A 15,392-nucleotide genomic window follows, 5' to 3' on the forward strand; every position below is an offset into this window, starting at 1 on the left:
CAATATTATATAAAGAAATGTATTAACTAATAAATGTTTAAATTGTTATCAAGTTCTTTAAGATTCAAAATATTATTCGATTTCGATATTACATTTTAAATAATATTATTGGCGCCAATAATTTCGTAGCTCGCCTTATCGATTATTCGATTACCTATCATACGTTATCATTTTGGTGTGGTCACACTGGTTTCCATTCGCGGCTATATAAACTTCATAAAATGTAGTTCCTCTCGAGAAATATGGGCTCGAAACGTAAACATAGATTCCCTTTGGAGGAAGACGATCAGCAGGAAAACAGCCCGGATGAGGATGGTCCAAGGGTCAAGCAGCACTTTACGTCAAAGGACTTAAACATACCCAGAGACAACGAAAGAATTATTTTGGCGGAGTCCACATCCACTCATCAGAAGAACACTCTCTCCAGGTTCCAGACAATGTGGCAGACGCTTAACAAGTCCGGCATGAGCAGCAGTCAACCGGATTCTCCCGGAAACTCCAGTTTCTCATCATGTTCCCAGCATCTGAACACCAGTTGGCCGGGAATGAGGCGAAGAGCAAAAGCATTGCCCCTAGCGGTCCAGAATTTCCCAAGAACTCCTCCCTCAGTTTCATATAAAGGGCGTGAAGCAACCTCTTTATTCCAAACATCTTGGAAATCATTAATGACCCAAACAGCTTCTTGCAACGGTTTGTCAGAGGACTGCAGCATTGACTCTGATCCACCTACTCCTCAACAATTGACAAAGTCTTCATTCCAAAGTTCTTGGAAATCGTTAAGCCAAAGCTCGCTGAACAAATCTAACTGCCCCGGTGTGACCGAGGATAGCTATATTGAATCCTCACCAGCTATTCAACTTGTGCCTTACGAGAGTCCAAGGCAGTACCTGTCAATAAGCCGGAATAGGGTAAATTTGATGTCAAAGCAGCGCTTTGTAAGAGGAGGCTATGCCGAAGAATTCCGTAAAGTCCTGAAAAAAGTGCGAATGGATCAGCGTCAACTGGAAAACCATGCACCCACACACACGGTTCGAATTTTGTCTGTTTCAAACCAGTATGGTGTTACCATGGCCCTAGTAGCACCTGAAAATGGGTCAAGTTTCAACATTCTTCCTCCAAAAGGAGAAACAACGCTACTTACAGTTGGCTCAAAAGTACAATTTTATATCGATCCGAAGATTAAGCCCTTAGAGCTAAAAAACAACTTATTGGTCCACTTTCGTCCATACAATATTGTATTAAAAGCATAAAATACATGTTAGCGCATATTGTATATTTGCAGTATCATATATAATATATTAATAGTATTTTTAAGGACGGAGTTGTATGCCATTAAAGCCATATTAGTATGTACCATACATTCGCCGCGAATTAGGCTTAACTTTATAAAGGAGTTGTATCTATAATTGGTTAAATATAATTGCATTCGCCTCAAAAGAGTACATTATTGCATCGAAAAGTAGTAACGAAAATCAGTCTTTAAGTTCAGAAAGCCAAATCGGATCACCAGCATACTGACTTCTCCTGAAGTATGTTAGCATGGATGCGTTGAGCTAGGAATCTGTAAATATAAATTGATTGAACAACTCATTCTTTAAAGTAAATAATTTAAATCAAACCTCATTGCATGCGAGGGCACCGCTGCGACAAACAACAAAAATATGACATTTCCTAGCTCATCCGTATGGGCATAGCACTTGTGGTAGTCCGAGCAGCTATATTGGTCCACCAAAGTCGTTTTAGTGCTGGACGGCTGTGCTTCAAATTGGTGGACTGCATCCATAGTTTGATCGAAAAACTTTTTAAGAATGTCTAAGCGCTGTAGATCGCCCACAATGATGCGCTTGACACTCGCCGATTGGTTTAGATTTCTGGTAAAGAGACTTTTTCGCGTGTGTCGATTAATAAGAATGATGGCCAGCACATTTCCATCGATCTCCAGGTGCTCGGGCAGGCTACGCGGCACACAGCGCTCGGCGGCTGCCAGAAGGTTGCCTTCATTTCGGTAGGCACTCATAGCATGTGCATGTAACTCTCGGAAGGAGGCATTCTCAGCGCCACACAGGACACACAGAGCACTGTTGGAGGCCACGGGAATGCTGACAAAGCGATACGCTATATGGGGACTTTTAACAGGCAAATAGACCGGCACATCGTGTTGCAGTGTGCTCGATGAATTCAACAGAAACAGCAGAAGCTCGCGGTCCCGAGTGTCCAGATCCCACCAGCCCTCTGTGGCAACTGCGATGCGATGTCCTACAACGAGGCAGCAAAAGAGCGAACCGCAGTGGCCACTAAACTCGTTAAGGCACTGAAGCAACTGGGCGTTTTCCGCCGCCAGCAAGCAATCCGTGTAGCCCAGGAGCTGTGTGCCCGCACAGGCGGCGTCCAGAATGGCGTCCACAATCGGAACATACTTCTTGGCGTCTTTTTTTAGTCTGTCCAGGAGGGTGGCATGTGCCATTTCCGCGGCCCGAGTGATAAACATGCCTATCGCTCCAAAGACAAGATCAGCCAGCGTCTGAAGCAGTTGCTCCGACCCCACGCCGCAACCGCAGACAATCAGGGTGATGGATTCCCTGTCCCGCCATATGTAAATCCACTCCTCGGCATCCGCGGGAGCCTGATTCTGGATTGGCTGCTGTTTGCTGGTCGTTGTGGCCTCCAATTGGATCCCTAGCGATTTAAAGAACATGTGGAAGCCGTTCAGAGAGGCCACCGTGGAAAACGGCAGCTGTATAAGAGAAAGATGATTAGGAGTGATTAGAAACGCAATCAGTTGCTCTTACATTTTCGCATTCTCCCTTCTTTCGTGTAAACACGGGTAATCCGCCGCTTGTTGTCAAACATAACAAATAAATGGACATCGCAGCTCTTCTTCTTTTCCGAACCTGCTACGTATGATGCTTACATCGATTAAATCGATTCTTATTGCAATATCGAAAGTAAACTATTCACCAAAAATCGACCGCTATTCGATCGTTAAAATAAACCAGACAGATAGTGAATTAATACTTTTTGTCTGAATTATTTGCCTGCTAATGAAAACACATTTTATTATTATTTTTTTTAATGTAATAAATCATAAGGTGTTTTTCTAGTTGACTAGAAAAACAGTTACATTTAAGAAATATAAACTGTCCATAATATAAACTGACAATTAGTAACGTATTTAAAGTTCTAAAAGCTTTATAGCAGACTTTGAATAAACTAACAAGCTAAAAATCTTCATTCCATACCATTCAGTTATTTTATTCGATTTCCCATCGATAGCACATCACAGCTATCGATCGCTTTCCGTGCATGTCTGCCACCAGGGCTGCGGACATATGTTTTCACCAAACCAACACTCAGTACAGCACAATACGGGCACATTGTTCACACAAATTGCATTTCGCATTGTCCGTCGTCGTCGTTTTCACACGCTGCTCTTTTCTGGAATTGGAAAAAGGTAAGCTGCATAAGTGAATTGCACGTGTATGATTGTTTATTACGCACCGCGTCCTCGCTGGCGCGTGTGAAAAGCTCCGAAAATTGTGAAATGCCGCCGCAGTTGCTCGTCGCATTTGCGGCGGCGATGCGTTCGCCTGTGCCAGTGTGTGCGTGTGTGTGGTGGGCCGAGCGCTTGTATGTGTGCGAGTGCGAAAAAGTGTAAGCGCGCGCAGGCAGTAAGCGTGTGCTTGTAGTTGTGTGTTCCAAAAAAATGAAATAAGAAAACAAAAAAGAAATAATGGTTGCCTGCCGACAGGCAGAGAAGTACGCAATATGTATAACCAACGGTCTTCTTTCCACAGCTCCAGGTCCAGTCCCGGCACCAGATCCAGATCTCGATCCAGATCGAGAGTCGCCGCTCCTCACCGTCATCAGAGTGCGAAGAAGAAGCAGAAGCCGCCACACACATCCGATAAATAGAATAAAAAACAGAAAAACAAGAAATCCAAAGGGGAAAACGTGAGATCCGAGATCATCCGGCGGAGGAGGAAGCCAAGAAGCTATCAAAATTAACGCGGACACAGCTGCAGAGCGACGCCGACGCGAACGCCGCTTCTACTACAAAGCGATGGCGACAATGCTGACATCGGACGAGGCGAGCAAGCTGCTCGACTTCTCCCAGAAGCTCGACATTAATCTGTTGGACAAGATTGTCGAGGTTGTGTACACAGCGCAGGGTGAGCAGTTGCGGCTCGCCCAAAGCATACTGACCACGTTGAAGGAGCATCCGGAGGCGTGGACGCGGGTGGACAGCATATTGGAGTACTCACAGAATCAGCGGACCAAGTTTTATGCTCTGCAAATCCTCGAGGAGGTCATCAAAACGCGCTGGAAGGTCCTTCCGCGCAACCAGTGCGAGGGAATTAAGAAGTATGTGGTCAGTCTGATCATCAAGACCTCGTCGGATCCCAATATTATGGAGCAGAACAAAGTGTATCTGAACAAGCTTAACATGATTTTGGTCCACATTCTGAAGCGCGAATGGCCACGCAACTGGGAGACATTCATCAGTGACATTGTCGGTGCGTCCAAAACGAACGAGAGCCTGTGCATGAACAACATGGTCATCCTGAAGAACCTTAGTGAGGAGGTGTTCGACTTTTCGCAGGGTCAGATCACGCAGACTAAGGCTAAGCACCTGAAAGACACCATGTGCTCGGAGTTCTCTCAGATCTTTACACTATGCTCCTTCGTGCTGGAGAACTCGATGAATGCAGCCCTAATCCACGTCACACTGGAGACCCTTTTGAGGTTCCTAAACTGGATTCCGCTGGGCTACATCTTTGAAACGCAGCAGATTGAAACGCTGATATTCAAATTCCTTAGCGTGCCCATGTTCCGGAATGTGACCCTGAAGTGCCTGTCCGAGATCGCCGGCCTGACTGCGGCAAACTACGACGAAAATTTCGCGACGCTCTTCAAGGACACGATGGTGCAGTTGGAACAGATAGTCGGCCAGAATATGAACATGAACCACGTGTTCAAGCATGGCTCCGACACGGAGCAGGAGCTGGTTCTTAATTTGGCCATGTTCCTGTGCACCTTCCTCAAGGAGCACGGTAAACTGGTCGAGGATGCCAAGTATGTGGACTACCTGAACCAGGCGCTCATGTATCTGGTGATGATTAGCGAGGTGGAGGACGTGGAGGTATTTAAAATCTGCCTTGAATACTGGAACAGCCTTGTGGAGGATTTATACAATTCGGAGTTCTTCCACCCCACCCTGGAGTCTACGAAGAGGCAACAAGTGTATCCCCGCCGACGCTTCTACGCCCCCATCCTGTCCAAAGTGCGATATATTATGATCTCACGCATGGCCAAGCCGGAGGAGGTGCTTGTGGTGGAGAACGAAAACGGCGAAGTGGTGCGCGAGTTTATGAAGGACACAAACTCGATCAACCTATACAAGAACATGCGCGAAACGCTGGTCTTTCTTACCCATTTGGACTCTGTGGACACGGACCGCATAATGACGCTAAAGCTGCTTAATCAGGTGAACGGATCGGAATTCTCATGGAAAAACCTGAACACGTTGTGCTGGGCCATTGGTTCCATATCCGGTGAGCCATTTTTTGTTTTTTTTTTTTTTTTTGTTTTCCCAGTCTGTACTTGGTTATTGGTTATTATTAATTGCAAATATGAATTCCGTATTTTTTGTGCTGTTTCTACTCTACAGGTGCTTTCTGTGAAGAGGACGAAAAACGGTTCCTGGTCACCGTCATCAAGGATCTGTTAGGCCTGTGCGAACAGAAAAAGGGCAAGGACAACAAGGCCATTATTGCCTCCAATATCATGTATGTGGTGGGGCAGTATCCACGCTTCCTGCGCGCCCACTGGAAGTTCCTCAAGACGGTGGTAAACAAACTCTTCGAATTTATGCACGAGACGCACGATGGTGTCCAGGATATGGCATGCGATACATTTATCAAGATAGCCATTAAGTGCCGCCGCTACTTTGTCACCATCCAGCCGAATGAGGCCTGCACCTTTATTGACGAGATTCTCACAACAATGAGCAGTATCATTTGTGATCTGCAGCCGCAGCAGGTAGTGCCTTTCTTGATTACAACATTTGAAACTTATTAAACAAAATATTTAAGATTGTGATTTGATAGAATACTAATGTTTACATGCGTTTGTAGGTTCACACGTTTTATGAAGCTGTCGGCTACATGATCTCCGCCCAGGTAGATCAGCTACAACAAGACGTGCTCATCGAGAGGTACATGCAACTGCCCAACCAGGTGTGGGATGACATTATATCCCGTGCCTCCAAAAACGTTGACTTCTTGAAGAACATGACGGCTGTCAAGCAGCTGGGCAGCATCCTTAAAACGAATGTGGCCGCTTGCAAAGCCCTGGGACACGCGTATGTCATTCAACTGGGCCGCATATATCTGGACATGCTGAACGTGTACAAGATAACTTCGGAAAATATCATCCAGGCCATCGAGGTGAATGGCGTCAATGTAAACAATCAGCCCCTGATCAAAACAATGCATGTGGTCAAGAAGGAGACTCTTAACTTGATATCCGAGTGGGTGTCTCGTTCCAACGACAATCAGTTGGTGATGGATAATTTCATACCGCCTTTGCTGGACGCTATACTGCTAGACTACCAGGTAACTACCAAATAACATAAGGAATACATTCACTTGCTCTCAATTTGATTTCCGTTTTAATCAAATGATGAAGTTTAGTTTTAAGCAGAAGATTCATAGCTAATGTTTTTTGTTCTTATTTTCTAGCGCTGCAAAGTTCCATCGGCACGGGAGCCAAAGGTTTTAAGTGCGATGGCTATCATTGTGCATAAACTGCGTCAGCATATCACAAATGAAGTACCAAAAATATTTGACGCCGTCTTCGAGTGCACGCTGGACATGATCAACAAGAACTTTGAGGATTTCCCACAGCACCGGCTTAGCTTCTACGAGCTGCTGCAGGCGGTTAATGCGCACTGCTTTAAGGCGTTCCTTAATATACCGCCGGCTCAGTTCAAACTGGTCTTCGACTCGGTGGTGTGGGCATTCAAGCACACAATGCGAAATGTGGCCGATATGGGATTGAATATACTCTTTAAGGTACATTTTTTTTACTTTACTTGCGAAATTTGATTTTAACGCGTCTCTTCTTTGCAGATGCTTCAAAACTTAGATCAGCATCCCGGTGCGGCGCAAAGCTTCTATCAGACGTACTTCACAGATATTCTGATGCAGATATTTTCGGTGGTCACTGACACCTCTCACACGGCCGGCCTGCCTAATCATGCCATCATTCTGGCGTACATGTTCTCACTGGTGGAGAACAGGAAGATTACGGTCAACCTGGGTCCGATACCGGATAATATGATATTCATACAGGAGTATGTCGCGTCCCTGCTGAAATCGGCATTTAACCATCTGTCCGATAATCAGATCAAAGTCTTTGTCACTGGCCTTTTCAATTTAGACGAGAATGTGCAAGCATTTAAGGAGCATTTGAGAGATTTTCTCATACAGATTCGCGTGAGTATTAGTCGAATAATTGCCATTGCAGCGGAATGTAAATAGTGCAGATACAATTGGCAATTTCAACTGCTTTTAAATATCATTAACCGAATATATATGTATAATTTCAATTTCAGGAGGCCACCGGCGAAGACGATTCCGATCTGTACTTGGAAGAGCGTGAAGCGGCTCTGGCCGAAGAGCAGTCCAACAAACATCAGATGCAGCGTAATATTCCAGGAATGTTGAATCCGCACGAATTGCCCGAGGATATGCAGGACGAATAGATGTCGATGTCGATGTCCCTGAGCTAGAATGTTTTAGTTGATGCTTGAGAATGATAAAAGGATGGTGATGTATGAGTGTTTCTCGAGCGAGAAAGTATAAATGTTTGTTTGATTGAATGCATATAAATACGTTATATATATAAATACACCCACACAAGACCCAACACACGTGCATACACATACACCTATACAGATATAGCTGCGTTAAATGGTGAATGAGTAAATGGTTATTCGTGCGCAATTACATACATTAATATGATTAACATATTTTTGCGCATTGTCCTCGACATACCAGCATAAATAAAAAGCCCAGCCAGTTCCCAACTCCCGCCCCTTATTCACATTATATAGTTGTAAAACATCATACTACACGCAACCGATACGAAAGATGCAAACTTTATTGTACTAATATAAAATAATGTTTGTTTGGAATTTTTTAAATGAGTAATTGTAGAAATATCGAGTATGAATGAATATTTGAGCAAACACAAACACACCTCTCAGAGAACCCCACACAAACATAAGCAAAGGAAACAACAAAATGATGAAAAAAACCCTAAAGTAAAATTATATTGTAGTGACTTAAACAGATCAGATGCTGCAGGAGTAACAAAATTATATGCAATCTTTTTGCATAAAGTTAGCATTAACCCGACGTTGAAGACGATGGACGCAATAAGATGATCAAGAAAACACAGCATCATAACCAGAATAGAGTTCATGCAATGTGTGAAAAAAGAGAACTAAAACGCAGATACCCAAAACACAAATACATCAAGAAAAACAAAAATAACCATAGTAATGCGTATTAATGATCATGTTTAAATTTTTACATAATTAGTTTGTACATTAATTTAAATAAAAATCAATTAAAACTACATTGATGTATGATGCAAAGCCACATCTAAGTTTCACTTAAAAATATAATGATTGACCATCTTCTGGATTTAAGGCGACGCATACATATTTAACCACACAAGTTAGGCCTTGCTAAACTAGTGTCCATACATTTTTATTTCGAATATTTATAGACAATTTAGAGAAAGATGTACAAAACATTTGGGGTGGCAGTATTACCGAACAATTTGAAAGTTATACAAATTATTTGTGACCCAATTTTCGAGGCACTGACAATCTGTTGTTATGTAGAAAGAGTGTGTCCTTTGAGTAGGCCTTCCAGGTTTCGAAAATGTCCTGGGAAATAAACCAGGTGTTGCCAACTGGGGTCACTGGATAAACGTCGACTTTGTTGCTAAAAGGCAGTTCGATTTCCTGAGAGACTTTCAGCTTGAAAGCGGTGCCGTTAAAGGGTCGCAGGGAATGCAGGGCCACTGTCACATCTTCCAGGAAAAGTCTCCAGCGAGGCCTATAGTAATCGCTCACCAGGCCGGACCACTGTTTGCACGCGTAGTCCAGAATTTGACCATCGGGACCCCAGGCGGTGATTTGGTTTCTGGCATTGAATTCGTAGTTTCTTTGTTCCCCAGGGTGGGGAGCCGCCTGCTTAGCCTGCTGCAGCCAGTTGCCCAGCAGAAAGTTCCTGCTGCTCGCCAGGATCAGCTCCATATCATCAAAGAGCTTCAACAGCTTGGAGCTAAGGAATTCGAAACGCGATACCTGTCGCTTTTTATAGGCCGACCTTAGATTGACGTACAACTGATCTGCGCTGATCTGCAGAAATTGCCTGGTTATGTCCACCAAATCGTGCTCGTACATCTCGTATCTGTCATCCTCTAGCGGAATAATGGCTCTGGAGGAGAGCAACAGGTGCCAGGCATCGAGCACCGCGCTTGCATTGTACCAGGTGAAGGGTTCTTGCTTGAAGGATGGCCTTCGCGTCACCACATACTGTCCCCTCATCTTCTGCAGACCATGGAAGGAATAGACACTATTCTTCAGCTGCAGCCAAGCCTGCTCCAAACGCTCATCCTTAACGCCATAACGGGCGTGTGAAAAACTTGTGAACCAGCTATCCAGATCCAAAGGTCTATTACTCCAGCCGCGCTCCAAGGTGAATGAATACATCACATAGTTCTGGCCAATTCCCTCGGGTGTGATACCCGTTCCCACCAAACTGCTGTTGGGCAACCGACGCGCCTCTTCTATTCCGGAATTTATCAGTTTAGCTGATCCAAACATTCCAAGTGTGCCGCCAAAATTGTGAAGCATGCACCATATGAAAGGCTGTCCAAAGTAAGAGCGCGTTAGCTCGTATTGCGGAAACTGTTCGCTCTGGAGATCGAGCACCAATATGCGACCACGTGGTGCGGCCGTGAGGAAAGCCTCAGCCATGTCCGTAGTCCAAAAGGGATTCTTCACGAACATCCAGCCCTGAAGCAGCCAAATGGCCTGAGGATCAAGGCGGCGTATGGATTCGTATATCGCCGCCGCCGTAGAACGCATGTATTCCGGCTTGGCCACCGGTGGCTCCAGTTCGTTAAAGGGATCGCAGAAGAAGATGTGATTTGAGCCATAAGCTGTAATAATCTTCTGCAGGAAAATCAAAGCTATCTCGTTGAAAAGATTATCCGTTGGTTCCAGAAATAGGCCGCAGCAATATCGATCTGGGAACTGGTTCCATCGCTGCACTTCCATAAAAGTCGAGCCGGGATGTAGGCGCTTTAGAGCCCGTGGCACATGACCTGCAAAGGCGGGCAAGGCCACACTCATGCCCAGATTTCGCTGGGCAGCGATGATCTCCTGCTGGAGGAGTAATTGATAGCGTCGCCACTCCGGCGTCAGTGGTCCCGCCCACCCACGGATGTTGCCCATGCGCTGCCAGGCCTGAAAAGCTGGTCCAGCCAGATGTTCATCGATCTCCTCCAGGCTGAGGCCCATCTCCGTGTACACTTCCACCCAAATGGCTTCCTGAACCGGGGCTATGGTCAGACTGATGCCCATCAGGGCCATCCAATCCAGGTGACGGCGCCACTGCTCAAAGCCCCACCACACAAAGCTATAGCTCCAGGTGCACACGTTCTGGTGATAGATAAACGGGCTCGCTGACTTGGACTCGATGGTCACATTGGGCAGCTGCAAGTTGGTGGGCAACTCAATGCGCATCTTGAACCAATCCACGTCCTTATTTAAAACGTATTTGAGGTAGTGATGGAAGCCCTTGCACACGGAAACGCCATCCCATCCCATCAGCAGAATCCGGCCATCATCCAACTTGGTAATCTGCAAGGTAGAGCGGAACTTTCTTATTGGCAATATTCAGAGATTGATTCACTTGTTAACCCCTCTTTTCATTATTTGTTTAAGTAAATTTTAAATCTTTGTATCAATTAAGCAAATATTATTGCCATACGTACCTACCTGAAAGCTACGTAAATCCATATGCTTATTAACCTGCACCATAAACAATTGAGAAGATCGTTCGCCGATTACTCTACTGATAACCGCCATGGCGGCGGTTTCCTGCACATCTGTGGGGGTGCTGGGCGCCAAATGGGCAGCCATCTGGCGTGCCATTTCAGCGCCTGAAGCCGCATCCAAGCTAAGTTCTGATCCATGCCCGAGTTGCAGGCGGAGCAGCGCCAGCAAGGCCAAGGCCAGATTCCAATTCAGTTGCATTTTTCCGTCCGTCTATCCAATGCCATGTGTCAATGTCAACTGGCCCCAAGTGACTGACTGACTGACAGCTCCTCCTCTCGCAACTGGAGCTCTCCCGAAGAATGCGGGATCTGAAGAAAGAGCGCTAAGTGAACCCGATGAGCACACAATGGAAGAGAAAAGCTGCTGGATTTGATCACTTTCTTCTTATCGCCAAATTGAACAATGACGCAGTAGAGTTCTGAAACGGGAGGGATCTGATACACTCACTAAGAGTATTACAACTTTGATAATAAGTTGTTGTAATTTATTTTAACATTGTCCTTGAACTCAAAACCCCTAAGAAAGTACTGCTGTTTAAGCTGATATAAAGGTTTAGAATAACAAAAAATGGAAATTCAAAATCAATAAAGAAACAGTTAAATGGTGAATGTACAAAAAAATTATCAACTAAAATAAATTTAAATTGGGAAAATATTTTTATTTTCATTTAGCGATTAAGATTGAAATTTATTAAGCACCGAAAAATCGCATTTTTTATTAGAAGCAAAAAAGCAAGAACTTCAGATCTCGGGAACTAGTCAAATTAGAAGGGTATTTTAATATCGGTATTCATCGAAATCCTTTTGTGATCTATGTTATCTCTTTAAAGAAATAGCGGTGAAGTAAACTCAAAATTACCAGCGAAACCCATGATCCAGATCTGATATGATGGTATGTATAATGCCCACTTTAAAAACATGTAATTTACAGGGTCATTTGAGCTTTATTGCACGTATTCTTCTTAAGTACATATGTGCATACATGAATGCAACTGCAAGAACATTGATTTTATCTCGCTCGTGTAAACCGAAGAATGCTCCTTGAGGCAATCAGTGTATATTACTCTTAACAAATTGAATAACAATTCAGCGATATATGTATATGTAAAAAATTATAAACTCACAGCGGACAATGCAACGCGATGCTTTCTACCATTGTTTTTTTTTTTTTGGCAACAAAATACAAAATCAAAGCCTTGGCCAACAACAAACGTACGTGTACGTCGGTGATGTGTTTTCTGGTGCTTATGAGCTACACTTAAGTATCTACCATGTACAATTTTAATGTTAAAAGCCTTTCGTGTTGCTCACTATTTTATATGCACAAATTCAAAAATGACTAGATCTAAACAGCCGCTGGCTGCGATGTAAGTAATGCTATGTTAATATCCTTAAATACAAGTTATGTACGTATGCAATTCACGTCTATGTGTTTATGGCTTTCTGAGTTTACTGTACTGACTACAAAAACAACCTGGTTATAATATTGTTACTCGTTTGCGTTCTAGCTTGGCGCATAAGGAAGCAAACAAATCTTTGGACAAATCACTCTTCAAATTTCACTTTACTACAATCTCCTGCAGTAAATTCGTTGTGCAACACGTTCTCATCAACCTCCATAGCTTTTCCTTCCCCCATCCGAGAGAGATCCATTTCCATTTAATCATACTCCCTTGAAAATCCCTTGAAAATAGTAGAAAAGTTACTTAGCTCCTTGTTAAGCTTTCATAATCAGAAGTACCAGCATCACGAAAATGTTTCTGAAAAAGTTTAAAACGTTATGAAGCTTATTGAACATTTGATAACTCTAAAATATTGTACGCTTTCATCAATCTCTTCAACAAAATCCTGTTTGATCCCATGTGTGGTTAATTTTAGTAGTTTATGTTCATATTTTTAAACAAGCTATCATTCATTTGATCTGCTCAACCTTCTAGTTGCACAGCTTGTGTTTCAATTCGATTACTGTTCGGAATTTTCATCTTCATAATTGGTCAACATTATTCAATTTGAATCGAACAATTCGGGGTTAATAAATCTTTTGGCCACTCTTCTTTTACGTTTGTACTCTTTTTGATCCGGTTTTTTTCCTTTCGTGGTGATCTTCATTACTTCTGAATTTAGACACTTCCTTACATTGCTTGCAGCCGATCGACAGGATTCTGATTTTGCTATCAAGAGCTCCTTACATCTTTTTGTATTCAGATTTGGCACAAAAAATGTGGGGTTAGATCCTTAACTTAAATGGTCTATTTCGCCAGCGATCTGGTGCCATTATGCTTCCTGTAAATTCGTTGTGCACTCGGTCTCCACCAATCCTATTCCTGCTGCCTGCATTTCACTCACTTATGGAGTAGGCCTTTCGTATGCATTTACTGTGCCTGGTGATCCTCAGCTCCTCGGCATCGTGCGACGAATGCTGGCGATGCGTCACTGTTTCTGGCAGTTCAGTCGAAGACTTGTTCAAGGCGTAAGTGCGGATGAAATCGATGGTTGAGTAGCCTTGGGTCCCGGAGCATTCTGTTACCTTCTTCGCTTGAGTATCTCCCGCATCAGGAGAGATGCTGTTCAGGCTTTGGGACTGCATGGGGGGTGGGGGAACGTCCAACGTATTACCTGACTCAGGCGTCACTGGAGCAGTGACAGGTGCTGGGGTGGAGATCAGTGATAAGCCGCTGCCAAATCCATTGATCGCCTTTGGTGAACTAGCCGGTCCCACGGGACTTCGCGGCTGATCAAGATCAAGCACTATGTAGTTTACTCCGCAGCTGCCCGCCAAGCTGGTGGGCGTGGCCGGCTCTTGAGTGGAAATTGGTTCCCTCGGCAGCAGTGGCAGCTCCAAGCGAGTTACGTTCTCATAGCAGCGCTCATTGCTCAGATCGAAGATCAGAGCTTCCACATTGGCGTACATGTGCACAGCATCGTTGGGACTCAGAACTGGAGCTGGTGCTGGCGCAGATTCCAGGGGAGGCAAGTCCATTGTGCGCCTTCGTGATGACAATCTATTGCCAGAGGGCGGAGTGGACAGCAAGTCCGTGGCGGTGCCCTCCAGACAGCAGTCCTGCAAAGCCCGCAATGGCTGATCCAAATAGGCACTGGGTATCAGGACTGGTGATTGCAAATTGGGCGGAGAGTCTTCCACTTGCGAGTCATTAGCCTGCAGCGGATACGATGAGCTGGTGCTCGAGGGCTCACTGTGGAAGTTGCCCAGCTGCCGGTTCATTAAGGGAGCCGGCTCTAGGTAGTTATTTCCCTCAGTTCTACCCATATTCACGGACACCGAATGAGCGGAGTTTACTCTTTCTCGTTCGCCCTGCACAAAGGCATCTGTATTTACTGCGTTGATGTAGCGCTGGAACATGGGATACAGCTGCTCGGCATTGTGGACTCGAAAAGTGTAGATCCCTGGCCCAGACATGCACCTGCGTCCTGCTTCGAAGGAGAAGAGATCGTTATTCAGGCCATAACGTCGGAGGTGTTGCAGTGCCCACACAATGGGCTCACAGCCCGGCGTCTGGAATATCAGTTCTCGGGGCGTTAGCTCCAGGTAGCCACTCCGGATGATAGGAGTACCCGGAGTTGGTTGCAGGTGAGCCACTCGTACTCGGAACACATTCTCATGACCGCGCAGCTCGTTTAACTTGCTGCTGCTGGTGATGCAGCCCATGGTGTTGCACTGAAGGGCAGAGTATCGGGTATTGAATGGTTAACCATTGTAAGAATGTTCAGTGAATATAAAAATGCACACCTGGACAGGCAGATCCGCCTGGCTCTTATCGCAGCGGGCATGGAAGAAATCATAGGCCGATAAGAGCACCACCCACCGCCACCTCCAGCTGAGACCAGCTACCCAGTGGAACTGGAGACCCTGGGGTACAGGCGAATTGTCTTGGTAGTATCCTGGCTAAATTCTCCTGCTCTGGTTAACTCCTGCTCGTAGGAACTGCTGGCTGATTCTTGTTATTTGGAGAAAGAAATTCCGTTCGTGTGGTATAAAATTTCTTCTGCGAATTTTACCCTCGCCCAGCAAAACGCAATTGTGAGCAACGAGCATGCCAACTTAATTTTCCGAAGAGGACTTACAAGAAACTGTTAAAAAAAAAAAAGAACGGAGCTTCAAATTATTACAGCTTACATTATTATTATCATTTACAGAATATAATGTTAATGTTAATTAAATATTTTTTGCTCTATAAATTTATACAAATTCTGCAATCATAGCTTAATATAAGTTATTCAAAAGGTAAGAG

The 15,392-nt window shown here is 44.6% G+C and overlaps 5 protein-coding genes across 6 annotated transcripts; 2 read left to right on the forward strand and 3 right to left on the reverse strand.

Moving 5' to 3' along the window:
* The first annotated feature begins 158 nt into the window (after positions 1-158).
* On the forward strand, positions 159-1,472 carry LOC6540685. The gene has a single exon (XM_001970268.3). The coding sequence runs from the start codon at positions 243-245 to the stop codon at positions 1,248-1,250; it is 1,008 nt and encodes a 335-aa protein (XP_001970304.1). The 5' UTR covers positions 159-242; the 3' UTR covers positions 1,251-1,472.
* On the reverse strand, positions 1,253-2,979 carry LOC6540694 (protein fuzzy). Its single transcript, XM_001970269.3, has 3 exons — positions 2,790-2,979; positions 1,620-2,734; positions 1,253-1,561 (listed from the first exon to the last, which is right to left on the reverse strand). The coding sequence occupies exons 1-3, from the start codon at positions 2,865-2,867 to the stop codon at positions 1,504-1,506; spliced, it is 1,251 nt and encodes a 416-aa protein (XP_001970305.1). The 5' UTR covers positions 2,868-2,979; the 3' UTR covers positions 1,253-1,503.
* A 325-nt stretch (positions 2,980-3,304) lies between these two features.
* LOC6540668 (exportin-1) lies at positions 3,305-8,558 on the forward strand. The gene is made up of 7 exons (XM_001970270.3): positions 3,305-3,451; positions 3,795-5,552; positions 5,669-6,039; positions 6,135-6,614; positions 6,741-7,073; positions 7,131-7,496; positions 7,616-8,558. The coding sequence occupies exons 2-7, from the start codon at positions 4,061-4,063 to the stop codon at positions 7,763-7,765; spliced, it is 3,192 nt and encodes a 1,063-aa protein (XP_001970306.1). The 5' UTR covers positions 3,305-3,451; positions 3,795-4,060; the 3' UTR covers positions 7,766-8,558.
* Positions 8,559-8,563: 5 nt separating this feature from the next.
* LOC6540720 (alpha-N-acetylglucosaminidase) lies at positions 8,564-11,619 on the reverse strand. 2 transcript variants are annotated; one of them, XM_001970271.3, is made up of 2 exons: positions 11,084-11,619; positions 8,564-10,945 (listed from the first exon to the last, which is right to left on the reverse strand). In XM_001970271.3, exons 1-2 carry the CDS (start codon positions 11,339-11,341, stop codon positions 8,867-8,869), a joined length of 2,337 nt encoding a protein of 778 aa, XP_001970307.1. In that variant the 5' UTR covers positions 11,342-11,619; the 3' UTR covers positions 8,564-8,866. The 2 variants fall into 2 exon arrangements, with proteins under 2 accessions (XP_001970307.1, XP_026835229.1); XM_026979428.1 differs by having other exon boundaries at positions 11,080-11,147.
* Positions 11,620-12,257: 638 nt separating this feature from the next.
* LOC6540650 lies at positions 12,258-15,202 on the reverse strand. Its single transcript, XM_001970272.3, has 2 exons — positions 14,891-15,202; positions 12,258-14,818 (listed from the first exon to the last, which is right to left on the reverse strand). Exon 2 carries the CDS (start codon positions 14,807-14,809, stop codon positions 13,481-13,483), a length of 1,329 nt encoding a protein of 442 aa, XP_001970308.1. The 5' UTR covers positions 14,810-14,818; positions 14,891-15,202; the 3' UTR covers positions 12,258-13,480.
* Positions 15,203-15,392: the final 190 nt, after the last annotated feature.

Source organism: Drosophila erecta, unplaced genomic scaffold, assembly GCF_003286155.1.
Source record: "Drosophila erecta strain 14021-0224.00,06,07 unplaced genomic scaffold, DereRS2 tig00000055-arrow-pilon, whole genome shotgun sequence".
NCBI classification, from domain to species: Eukaryota; Metazoa; Arthropoda; class Insecta; order Diptera; family Drosophilidae; genus Drosophila; species Drosophila erecta.

Bases quoted from the DNA above. Each gene is read 5' to 3' on its own strand.
- LOC6540685 (XM_001970268.3), top strand. From the start codon at position 243: ATGGGCTCGAAACGTAAACATAGATTCCCTTTGGAGGAAGACGATCAG.
- LOC6540694 (XM_001970269.3), bottom strand. From the start codon at position 2,867: ATGTCCATTTATTTGTTATGTTTGACAACAAGCGGCGGATTACCCGTG. The intron at 2,735-2,789 runs GTAAGAGCAACT...TCTCTTATACAG, and splicing joins AGAAGGGAGAATGCGAAAAT to CTGCCGTTTTCCACGGTGGC. The intron at 1,562-1,619 runs GTTTGATTTAAA...TTATATTTACAG, and splicing joins GTGCCCTCGCATGCAATGAG to ATTCCTAGCTCAACGCATCC.
- LOC6540668 (XM_001970270.3), top strand. From the start codon at position 4,061: ATGGCGACAATGCTGACATCGGACGAGGCGAGCAAGCTGCTCGACTTC. The intron at 5,553-5,668 runs GTGAGCCATTTT...TCTACTCTACAG, and splicing joins GGCCATTGGTTCCATATCCG to GTGCTTTCTGTGAAGAGGAC. The intron at 7,074-7,130 runs GTACATTTTTTT...TCTTCTTTGCAG, and splicing joins GATTGAATATACTCTTTAAG to ATGCTTCAAAACTTAGATCA.
- LOC6540720 (XM_001970271.3), bottom strand. From the start codon at position 11,341: ATGCAACTGAATTGGAATCTGGCCTTGGCCTTGCTGGCGCTGCTCCGC. The intron at 10,946-11,083 runs GTAGGTACGTAT...TCTACCTTGCAG, and splicing joins TGGATTTACGTAGCTTTCAG to ATTACCAAGTTGGATGATGG.
- LOC6540650 (XM_001970272.3), bottom strand. From the start codon at position 14,809: ATGGGCTGCATCACCAGCAGCAGCAAGTTAAACGAGCTGCGCGGTCAT.